This window comes from Furipterus horrens, unplaced genomic scaffold, assembly GCF_987537825.1.
Source record: "Furipterus horrens unplaced genomic scaffold, mFurHor1.1.pri manual_scaffold_12, whole genome shotgun sequence".
In the NCBI taxonomy this organism is placed as follows: domain Eukaryota; kingdom Metazoa; phylum Chordata; class Mammalia; order Chiroptera; family Furipteridae; genus Furipterus; species Furipterus horrens.
The window spans coordinates 45667975-45680406 of NW_028327182.1; the positions used below are offsets into that span (position 1 = coordinate 45667975).

The following is a 12432-nucleotide window of genomic DNA, read 5'->3' on the forward strand; positions in this document are numbered from 1 at the left end:
AGTGAGATTATAATTTCCACGGAGCAAAGGTGTTAGGGGCTTGTTCAGGGAGAAGGCTAATCATACTGCAAATTAACTTCAGTCACGCTTGCGCAACAAGCACCAGAGAAGTGTGTCCAGGTTTGAACTGGTTCACCAGTTAGAGCTGTTGTCTTCACTTACTTGTTCCTGAAGGACTTTAAGTAATGCTTGTGTGTGTGACTGCTCTTCCTTTGCTTGTTCCAATTCTGACTTTTTGTTGTTTAACTCCTCCTGGATGGTCAGCAATTGCTGTGAAATTAAAGGGATTTTTAGGGTAAGTAGGATTGAAGGTCAGGTGATTGTAAGATATTCAAAATATCCATTCAAAAACATGGGAAGATTTTTAAAAGTCTTAATGCTTAGTGCATACTTCAGTTGACTTTTGTGTGTTCTCCTTCCCCTCAACTTAATATAACAAATATTATAGTTTATGACACACTGTCAGGCTGTCTGTGATATTGCTGCACAATAAAACAAGTCTGTTGTTGTATTTGCGAAGGCACCATTATATTCCTTTTAACAAATGCAGCATACTTGTGAAAATATGTAGAATAGTGTTAATAAACAACATATCGGTAGAAGAAATTAAAACCTAAAAATATATTAATGGTCATCTTGTGCAAGATTACTTCATTTTACATATGGCAGTAAAGCTTCACCAGGTGGCTGGGACTACAAAAGACCCTTTTACTTTCATTGTTATGACAGTGATGTTTTATTAGATCAGCAGGACCGAAGTCCAACTGCAATCAATATATTAGCCAAGAGAACTGCTGATATCAGCTGTCTAAACACTAAGCTATGGCCTACACTGCTATTTTAAGCAGGGCCACTGAGGGATTTTTGTGAACCTTGAGCTTTCCTTGCCCTCTCAACTGTAACTCATGTGGCGGCTTACCTTGCCTGCCAAAAGCACAGGGCTGCTCAGTGCTAATTCTCTGGAACATGGTTATATGTTAATATGCACACAGGCTGGAGAACATTCAAGAGCTTCAACACAGGCTCTAGAAAGAGCCATGTCTATTCAAAGCTTCTTGACAACAAAGGACTTGTTTAAAAAGACAGAAGTGCATTTCTTCTGCTACTGTTCGTTCATATAACAGATGCTGTACTAATGATAGAAAAATGTTGGTGCTTTTCTGCTTCTTTGGGTCCTTTTTTTCACTCCCAATTCTTTGGGGAAATGACAAGCTGGCTGCAGAGCTATCTGGCCAGTTCTTAACTATCAAGTCCTGAATAAACAGTGGCACTGGATTTCTGATACTTAAACCTACCAACCGAAAGGATTAAATTAAATCTTCAAAGCCACTAGTTTTCAGGCATGTTGCGGGGTAGTAAGCACATTGTGCCTTCCCTTGGGCTGACTTGCTCTGTTCCCTACTCTGGCACTGGATACAAACTGAAGAACCTACTCTGGTCCCCTAGCATAAACAGTGATATTCCCTTGTAATTTTCTAAAAACTCAGTGCCTCCCATCTCACCAGTTGTCCATATCATAATCGCATGTGAAGTAATACATACATCTCACACTGGTTCCCCAAATACTTTATGTGATTTAATTGCGCATCCATTAATTAAGGCACAGAAACCAGGGAGCCCATACTGTACTTTGACACTGTGTTAAGTACCTGAAATGACAGTTTACAAACAGTGGGGACTGACCCTGTTCCTTCATTCTCATTCATGACGGGCCCAGAACAGTACCGAGGGGATCTGTCGCTCTGACTTTGATGAGGCCAAGTAAATTTTACATGATTAGACAATTTTAAATCCAACCCTTAAACCTCCTTTAAAAATGAGCCAAATGAAGGTCAGGTAGCTTCAAAGGCAGGCTTCTTATGCTTGTTCCCTGAGCAGTTGTAATAGCAAAATTTAGAAGAAGCAATGTCCCGCAGAAGGGGCTTGGCTGCATTAATGACGGTGCATCTGTACAATGGAACACTATGCTGCTGTTAAAAATGAGGCTGCACAAATGTCTCAGGACATGGAAAAAGATATGGATACTATTTCTGGCTGAGAGGGTTTAAGGATATTGCTGTTAGTTTTGCTTGTACTTTTCTGGTATGTCTCTAAGGAGCATTCATTGCTTTAGTAATAAGAAAAAATCAAAAGAATTTGATTAAGGTTGGGGAAAGGGCAAAGAAAGGAATACTACTTGGATATAACTCTCGGCTATTATTACCAATACTGTGAATAAATAAGGTGGAAAGTGAGAACTCCATTAGAATCTGCCATTTCATCTACATATTTTAGTTAATAATATCATTTAAAAAACAGTGTGAATGTACTTAACACTACTGGACTACACTTAAAAGTTGCTAAGATGGTCAGTTTTCTGTTATACAAACAAATTTTACCATAGTTAAAAATTAAAATTTCTGAAAAATTAAACACCACACACACACACACACACACACACACACACACACACACACACACACCTCTTTCCCTTCATGTCGCCACCCATTATGGTGGGCCTAAAGAGTTAATTAGCTCAAGCTCCTTTATGAAATGGCTGTACCATCTACCTATCCAGCAGTGGTACATAAGAATTACTGTGCCCCATATCCACACAAACACTTAGCATTATCCAACGGTCTAATAATATAAAGATTCTTCATCCTTTAAAAGTTTTGTACTTCTCTGACTTCCTATGATTTTAAGCACCTCATTATATTCTTGCCAGCTACTAAAGTTTATTTATACTGTTTAAAAGAATAGTCAAGGATAGTGGTTTTTGAAGCTGGAAGACTTTAAAAAATGTTGATTCTTGGGCTTCAGAGAAGAACAATTAACTCAGAATATCTAGGGGTGCAACCTAGACAACCATGCTTTAAAAAAAACCTTCACATATGATTTCACTTACATGTGGACTCTAAAGCCCAAAATAAATAAACAAACAGAACAGAAACTTATAGATACAAAGAAATTGATTGCCAGATGGGAAGGGGAATGGGGAGATGGTTGAAAAATGTGAAAAGTTTGAGAAGTACAAATTGGTAGTTATGAACAGTAATGGAATGTAAGTACAGCGTAGAGAATATAGTCAATATTACAATAACTATGTATGGTATACATGGGTACTAGCCTTATCAGGGTGATGACTTTCTAAGATATACAAATGCCTACACTATGTTGTATAGTGACACTAATAAAATATTGTATGTCATCTGTAATTGGAAAGTAAGTTAATTTTAAAAAGTAACAAAGTAAAAAAAAAAACCTTCTAAAATGACAACAAACTCACAACTATCAACAACTGAATCTAAAAAATAAAAACAAAATCCAACTAAGCAAACCAGAATAGGAACAGAATCATAGGGGATCATTTGGTGGGTTATCAGCTGGGAGAGGGGAGGGGGAGAAATGGTGATATGGCGCAGGGATTAAGAAGCATAATCAGTTAGTACAAAATAGACAGGGGGAAGTTAAGAATAATATAGGAAAGGGTGAGCCAAAGAACTTATATGCATGACCCATGAACATGAACTAAGGGGGGTGGGATTGCTGGAGAGAAGGAGGGTACTGGACAGAAGAAAGCAAAGGGGAAAAAATTGGAACTACTGTAACAACATAATCAATAAATATACTTAAAAAAAAAAAACCCTTCATAGACAAGTCTAATGTGTAATGGGGATGAAAACCTGTTTCCTTTATTGCCTATTTTAATCCTCATTCTACTACAATGTGACTTCCATCCATAGTGCCCTACTCAAACTGTTCTCAATAAAGTCATCAATGCTTTTCTAATTGCTAGGTTCTTTTTTTTCTTGATACCATGCTTTCCTCAGGTGAGCCCATTTTTACCCATGGCTTTAACCACACATCTCATCCACTTATGCTTCACAAAGCTGACTCTATAGTCTTCACCTCACTCCTGCTACCTACCAGACACTTACTATTTCAAACAGTGCTTACTATCACCATTCCCCCATTATGCCCCCAGCCTTAATCTATTACTGTGTGGTATCTAGAATTAAAATCTTAAAGTCAAACCCTGGTCTTTCATTGCCCTCACAGCTTCTCTGCTCCTCTCCATCCATGTTGGATGTCATGGTTAAGGCGACTACTTCCTCTTCTCTGGAACTGCTTGTTCCCCTGTCATTCATTTGACACTACTGAGAGAATTGACCATCTAAGAATTAAAGTGCTCCCATGCTTAAAATACTGTTGGTTCCCCAACTTCTACTGGATAAAATCCAAACCACTGACCTCCTTGTCCTTCCCAAGAAATAACAGGTCCTTTCATGACTCTGACAAGCTCAGTACCCAGAATTGTGCCTGGAAGATTCCTATTCATTTTTTAAGCCAACTTAAAGAATGCATTTGCATTAACACCAACTCATGTCATGACTATACAATAGTAAAGAGGCCCATCCTCTAGGGAGACACAAATTCCCACTAGAATACACGGTTAGGTAGTAGAGTTGGGCTTGATTTCATTCCCACTCACCCTTTTAGCTTGGTGCCCTTCTCCAGGACAGAACCTGCTCCACTATATGCAGTACACTTGGGTTCTTCCTCGAGAAAAACCTCTTCCATTCACCCAAGCAAAGTTAGTTGCTCTAATTTCTAAACTCCCAAAGTACTTAATACGGTATATTACATTTCATAGATATCCCCTCAACTAGGCTACACCCACCAATGATACGATCAATAATTAGGCTATCTCTAACACATAGGAGGTGAAGAATGAATAAATAAATGAAGTGATAAATGAATACTTGCTGTGGATGTTCAAACTCCTATAGGATTAAACCATGATCTCTCAAAAACAAAACAAAACAAAACCACACACATACACACACACAAAAACAAAAACAATCACAATAATAAAACCTACCTGAGGATGTATTACTGGGTAATTTATTGTTCTATATATATGGACAGAGGAGAATTTCAGAGGAAAATAGCATTTAATACATATTTATTTATGACTCTGGCAGTTGCAGATGTCTTTCTTAATCTAAAGGGAAATATTTCTTAAAAGGCTAAGGAAATCCAGTCAATGAATTTATAATTACGTAATTTCTTCCCCATGTTCCACCAAAAAATAAATAACAAAGCTACCACTAGATAAAAATTAAATCAACACCTCTAGACTGTTTTCTGCATTCTTCAAAATTAATGCTTCCTTTTGTTTATAACACATAAACTTGTGAATCTAATATTTATGTATTCAAAACAATGGTGATTCAAAACTCTTCTTCATTTGACTTGATGCCCTATAAAAACAATATGATAATTCACAACTAGATAATTTAAGTCAGTCTTTCTGGTTTCCTTTCATTTGAAATTTATGACCCTGTATAATATTCTTTCTAGTTTGAATTTTTAAACTAGAATATTTTTAAAGTGCCTCAATTACAGAAGTTCACAGGCAGCTAGAACTTAATCAAAAGAGTCTCTCGGTTGGATTGGCTGACTGCAGCATAATTTTAAATTAACATTAGAGATTATGGCACTAAACAGATACACTATTACATTTTTTGGTGGTTATGATTGAGTGTATTCTAATTAGACAATTATCCATATGCCAATCAAGTGCAAACACTCTGGTGGACAATCACAGGTAAATAAATGCTGTACCTGGTACATCTTGATATTTCCAGGCCACTGATTTAATAGGATGACTTGTAATGCTCTTTGGGGATGTAGACTTCAATGTGTAATGGGTCTCTCTCTCTGACAAATTCAAAGAGCATTACAAATGTTATTTGAAGCCCCAGCATAAGTGAGGTCATATTTCCATTTTTACACATGGGTGAATCATAGGCACACAGAGGTTAAGTCACATATCCAAGGCCACACTGTCTGGGAGAGACTTACCATGTGCACAACTCAATTTCCCTGCATCAGACTATGATTTTTCCCTTGGCAACCACACTGCACTGTCAATTTGAAACGGAAATCAGGGCATGCCAATCTTAAAAGCCTCCTAGCAATGACTTCTACCTAGGTGCTGAACATTTCCCTGAAGAGCTAGGGTGCTGGAGACATGCTTTTGTGTATATGTCTGCGAGTGGTGTGGTGGATTTAAAAACTGGAACACCTCCCTTGCCTTTTTTTCTTAAATTTTACAATTTTTTTACCAAGGTGAAGTTTTTATATAACTAAGAGATTACATAAGGTTAGATCCCATGAAAATCACTGACTATAGTGCAAATACTCTATATGAAATACAGCAGCAGCATCTCATTATAAGCTGACATTCACAGAATTGTGTTAACTCAGGAATCTTCGGCAGGACTGGTGGGTGGCTGAGGGAATGGAGGTGGTGGTTGGCATAGAATAGAGAGGACCCCTAAATAGAACACTGATTTTGTGTCATGCATGATGGTGGAGGAGTACTTTTTCTAAATTTAGATTGGTGGCAGGTAAGGTGAATTCATGCCACCATATATATACTGACAGTGACTGACACCTTCATACACACACAATTTAATATGGTTTTTGTTGATTCAGTTTTAATAAATGTTATTCCATCTCTTTAACTTTGCTATAAATCAGATGCCCTACTTAGTAGGCTATGCATTTAAGGCCAGTAGAAGATCACCTATGGAAATGAGGTCCAGGGACATCCCAAGAGAATTTTCACCAAAGGCCATGGTGGATGTGACTGTGTCTTAATGGACCATTTTACCAGGAGGTCTATATGTCAATGCCCTGTGTGTGCACCTTGTCTCCAGCCTGAATTCTGCGTATGTCTCAGCCTGTGATCCAAACCCCAACTGTGGCCAGCGCCACCACATTAATCTGTCTCCCCTGGTGAGATCCTGACACCTGAGCACACAGCTGACTGCTTTTTCTTTTCTCCCGGGCTCTCTTGAAGGTCTCCACATCCTCAGTGCTGTTTTGGTTCTCACTGACTTTGAACCACTTAGGCCAGTCAGCTTCAGGTCCTGCCATGAGGTCTGCCTGTGCCTGTTTTACATCTAACACTGTCAATCCTGAGCCCACCCCAATTGCTAGGGAAAGCTTGATGTGTATAAAATCACATGCATATTATTATAACTTAAGGGCAAGGCTTTGCCTAAAGGCAAATACATTTAATGGTATTCCTGACAAAGGAGAAAAATGTGGCTCAGGGGAAGGACACTCATTTACCCCATGGAAAGTACAAGGTTCACTTTTCTCCTTGGGAAAAAAAGATGGAATTGAAATAGCTTAAAATTTCTTGTCACAGGAGGTGGTAAGACTACTCAAGATCTATTCCAGTTTAAAATGTCATCTGCTTCCACCTGGGGATGAAACTGCATTTCAATTTAGGGTGAGATACAAGGGTAACCAAGCTTGTGGCTGGTTTGTCCAGGTGCCTGCCTCTCTGCCTCCAGCACTGTGACCCCTGCCAGAGGACCATCTCTGGGAGAGTGCACCACCATTCAGATGAGTGATAACAGGAACACTGGATCATAGAAATGAAACTGTGCTCAGAGCCTAATATCCTATTACACCAGGCTATACATATTTAATTCCTCGGGTCTTTCCTCATAAATCAATTCCTTTGGGCTCTTAATCTCATCAATATCTTTTCTGATATTGAATTTTAAATGTCATTCTCATTGCTAGGCAGAAAGGCAATCTCTTGCTTGTGATGGGATCAGGCTTCATTTACAACCTAGAGATGCCTGGACCTTGGCCCGGTTCCCTGACCCGGCTGTTAAGATCCAAATGTCAGCCAGAGCTGACAGCCCAGGTTTAGGCCTGACAGGGCTTGCCCTCTGGGGTCATCCCTATTGGTACCCTGAGAGCCTGGGGCAACTTGGGGAGATCGGGGGGATAAGCAGAGGTAAGTGTTTTCAAGAAACCTCTAAGTGGGGAACCCAACCCCCCTTTTCCCATACATACACAAAGGGATATTTTGGATCAGAACCATTCGAACTTGCTTTAGGTACAGTGTTTCCAACCCTTATCTATATTCCTATATTTCTATAGTAGATTTGTAATAAACAATGATAGCACAGTTATTGCAAAGACTAAGAACTAGAACTTGAATGTTCACTTTGGCAGCACATATACTAAAACTGGAATGATACAGAAAAGATTAGCATGACCCCTGTGCAAGGATGACATGCAATTCAGGAAGCATTCCATATTTTTAAGAAGAGGAGCAGGGATAGAAAACCTGTGTGAAAAAGTAATGATAGAAAACTTCCTTAACTTGACAAGAGAAAAAGTCATGCAAGTCCAGGAAGCATAGAGGGTCCCAATGAAGATGAACCCAAAGAGGCCCACTCCAAGACAAATTATAATTAAAATGGCAATATTTAAAGACAAGGAAGGAATCTTTAAAGCAACAAGGGAGAAGCAGCTAGTAATATACAAGGGAGTACCAATAAGGCCCTGGCTGGTTTAGCTCAGTGGATTGAGCGTCGGCCTGCGAGCTAAGTGTCACTGGTTCGATCTTCCAGTCAGGGTACATCAGAGAAGGAAAACTCTGACTCCAAAAAACCTCCGCTGCCTTGCGGCATACCTCTTCTGGGGAAAGGCTAAGGGAGTAAACCCCGACAGAAAATCCGGAGCCGGAGTCCCTAAGGCGGTTTGACGTTGTAGTCAACACCGGCAACTCCTGCGGCGCACCTGAACCCAAGCTGTATCGACTCCGTCTTTCCCTTGGACCCTTCAGCTGCGAAGAGAGGGGGGGTCTGCTGCATGGGCAACAGCAGACCCTCCATATCACCCTGCCCAGGCTCTGTAGCTTCAGCTCCACTGGAGAGGACACTCCAGCGTCATCGCAAGATGTCGATTCAACACGGGAGGAGACAGATGCCGTGTCACTCCCGAGTCGGACTGCACAGCCATTCTCGGCAGTGCAGATAGACACTTAAGAAGCTACACCATCGTCTCTCGAGACGGACGGCTGCCGACGACGACCAATAAGGCTATCAGTGATTTCTCAATAGGAACATTACAAGCCAGAAGGGGACAGCAGGAAATATTCAAAGTAATGAAAAGTAAAGACCTGCAACCAAGACTGCTCTACCCAGCAAGGCTCTCATTTAAAATGGAAAATGAAATGGGGAGTTTCCCAGACCAGAAAAAAAATAAGGCTAAAAGAATACATCTCCACCCAACTGGCATTACAAGAAATGCTAAAGGTTCTGCTTTAAGAAGATGAAGAAAAAGAGAGCAAGAGAAAGGAACACAGGTACAAAGGGAAAAAATGACAATGAATAAATATCTATCAGTAATAACCTTAAATGTGAATGTATTAAATTCTCCAATCAAAAGACATAGGGTAGCTGAATGGATATGAAAACATGACCTGCATATATGCTGCCTATAAGAGAACCACCTCAGAACAAAAGATCTACACAGACTGATAGTGAAGGGGTGGAAAAAAATACTCCAAGCAAATGGACATGAAAATAAAAAGCTGGGGTAGCAATACTTATAACAGGCAAAATAGATTTCATGACAAGGGCCATAAAAAGAGACACAGAAGGACACTACATAACACTTAAGGGAACAATCCGTTAAGAAGGTATAACCCTTGTAAACATACATGCACCCAACATAGAAGGAAAATCTTGGACTTCAAGAAAGATATTGACAGCAACACACTCATAGTAGGGTATTTTAACACCCCATTATCAACAATGGAGAGATCATTTAAACAAAGAATCAATAAGGTTTGTGGCGTTGAATAACACGCTAGATCAAATGGTCTTACTTGTTATTTACAGAACCTTTCACCTCAAAGAAGCAACATATACATTCTTTTAAAATGCACAAGGAACATTTTCAAAGACAGACCACATGGTAGGACACAAAAGAAGCCTCAACAAATTTAAGGTATCTGATATCACATCAAGCATCTTCTCATATCATGTGACTTGAAACTAGAAATCAGTCTCAAGGAAAAAACTCAAAAATATTCAAACACATAGAGACTGAATAACAGGTCATTAAATAATCAATGGGCTAACAATGAGAGCAAGAAAAAAATCAAAAAATATCTGGAAACAAATGAAAATGAACACACAGCAGCCTGAAACCTATGGGACACAGAAAAAGCAGTCCTAAGAGGAAAGTTCATAGCAATACAGGCCCCCTAAAGAGGACAGAAAAATCTCAAATAAACAACCTAACCCTACATCTACAAGAACTAGAGGGACAACAACAAGCAAAGCCCAGAGCGAGGAGAAGGAAGCAAATAGTCAATATCAGAGCAGAATTAAATGACATAGAGACTGAAAGAACAATTAAAAGAATCAATAAATCCCAGAGCTGGTTCTTTGAATAGATAAAGAAAAATGACAGGTCTTTAACAAGACACATCAGGAAAAACAGAGAGGATTCAAATAAATAGAATCAGAAGTGGAAGAGGAGAAGTTACAACTGATACCACAGAAATACAAAGGAATGTAAGAAATTATCATGTACAATTAGATGCCAAAAAACTGGACAACTTGGGCAAATTTCTAGAAACATACAGTCTTCCAAAACTGAATCAAGAAGCAGCAGAAAGCCTGAAGAGACCAATAACAACTAGTGAAATGAAGCAGTAATAAAAAAAAACTCCTGGCACACAAAAGGCCTGGATTGGATGGCTTCACAGGCGAATATTACCAAACATTTACAGAAGAACTAATTCCTATCCTTCTCAAACTATTCCAAAAAATTTAAGAAAAGGAAAGACCCCCAAACTCCTTTTATAAGGCCAGTAATATCCTAATTCTAAAGCCAGGTAAAGACACAATAAAGAAAGAAAACTACAGGCCAATATAGCTGATGAACACAGATGCTAAAATCCTCAACAAAATATTGGCAATCCAGACCTAGCAATACATTAAAAAGATCATACACCATGATCAAGTGGGATTCATCCCAGGGATGCAAGGATGGTATAATATTCACAAATCAATAAACATAATACACCGCATAAACAAAATGAAAGACAAAAATCACATGATCACATCAATAGATCCTAAAAGAGCATTTGATATGATAAAAACACTCAGCAAAGTGAGAATAGAGGGAGAATACCTCAACATAATAAAGGCCATATATGAGAAACCTACAGCCAATATCATACTCAAAGGGCAATAACTAAAAGCTTTTCCCTTAAAATCAGGAACAAGACAAGGGTGTCTGTTTTCACCACTTTTATCCACGTAGTATTGGAAGTTCTAGCCACAGCAATCAGACAAGAAAAAGAAGCAAAAGTCATCCTAATTGGAAAAGAGGAAATAAAACTGTCATTATTTGCAGATAACATGAGAGTGTACATAGACGAAAACCTTACAGGCTTCACTAAAAAACTACATGATCTAATAAGTGAATTTGGCAAAAGAGCGGGATGCAAAGTCAATATTCAGAAATCAGAGACATTTTTGTACACCAAGAATGAGATATCAGAAACAAAAACTAGGGAAAAAATCCCATTTACTATAGTAACAAGAAAAATAAAGTACCTAGGAATAAACTTAACCAATGAGGTAAAAGACCTGTACTCAGAAAACTACAGAACACCGAAGAAAGAAATTAAGGAAGATACAAATAAATGGAATATATACTGTGTTCACGGATTGGAAGAATTAACATAATTAAAATGTACATACTACCCAAAGCAACCTATAGATTCAACTCAATACCTGTTAAAATACCAATGGCATATTTCACAGATATAGAACAAATATTTTAAAATTTTATATGAAACCAAAGATGACCATGATTATTGAATATCCTTAGCAATCTTGAGAAAGAGGAACAAAGTAGGAGGAATCACAATACCTGATATCAAACTATACTACAAGGTCACTGTAATCAAAACATCTGGTACTGGCATAAAAACAGACATACAGATCAATGGAACCAAATAGAGAGCCCAGAAATAAACCCAGGTCTCCATGGTCAATTAATATTTGACAAAGGGGGCAGGAGCATATAATGGAGTAAAAATAGTCTCTTCAATAAATGGTGTTGGGAGAACTGGACAGGTACATACAAAAAAATGAAACTAGACCACCAACTAACACCATACACCAGAATCAACTCAAGAAGGATGAAAGATTTACATATAAGCTGTGACACAGTAGAAGTTCTAGAGGAAAACATAGGTAGGAAAATTTCTGATATCCTACACAACAACATTTTCATTGATATATCCCCTAGGGCAAGAGAAATAAAGGGAAAAAAACAAAAACAAATGGGACTACATCAAATTAAAAAGCTTCTGCTCAGCTAAAGAAAACATCATCATAATGAAAAGGGATCCAACCATATGGGAAAACATATTGCCAGTGATACTTTGGACAAGGGTTTGATCTCCAAAATATATGAAGAATTCATATGACTCAATGCCAGGAAGATGAACAATCCAATTAAAAAATGGGCAAAGGACCTGAACAGACACTTCTCCAAGGAGGACATACAGATGGCCCATAGACATATGAAAGAATGCTCAAC

General features: G+C 38.5%; 1 protein-coding gene and 1 non-coding gene across 4 annotated transcripts in view; one reads left to right on the plus strand and one right to left on the minus strand.

The window, feature by feature from the left end:
• The window catches only part of ENOX1 (ecto-NOX disulfide-thiol exchanger 1), a 303179-nt gene that overhangs the window by 91717 nt on the left and 199030 nt on the right, over positions 1-12432 (minus strand). For all 3 annotated transcript variants that reach the window (XM_090258345.1, XM_090258343.1, XM_090258342.1), the window contains one exon: positions 163-270. In XM_090258345.1, the coding sequence (XP_090114471.1) occupies positions 163-270 (108 nt within the window). The remainder of the gene's footprint in view (positions 1-162; positions 271-12432) is intronic.
• LOC149996113 (U6 spliceosomal RNA) lies at positions 8018-8121 on the plus strand. Its single transcript, XR_016507582.1, has one exon. It is a non-coding gene; the product is annotated as a U6 spliceosomal RNA (small nuclear RNA).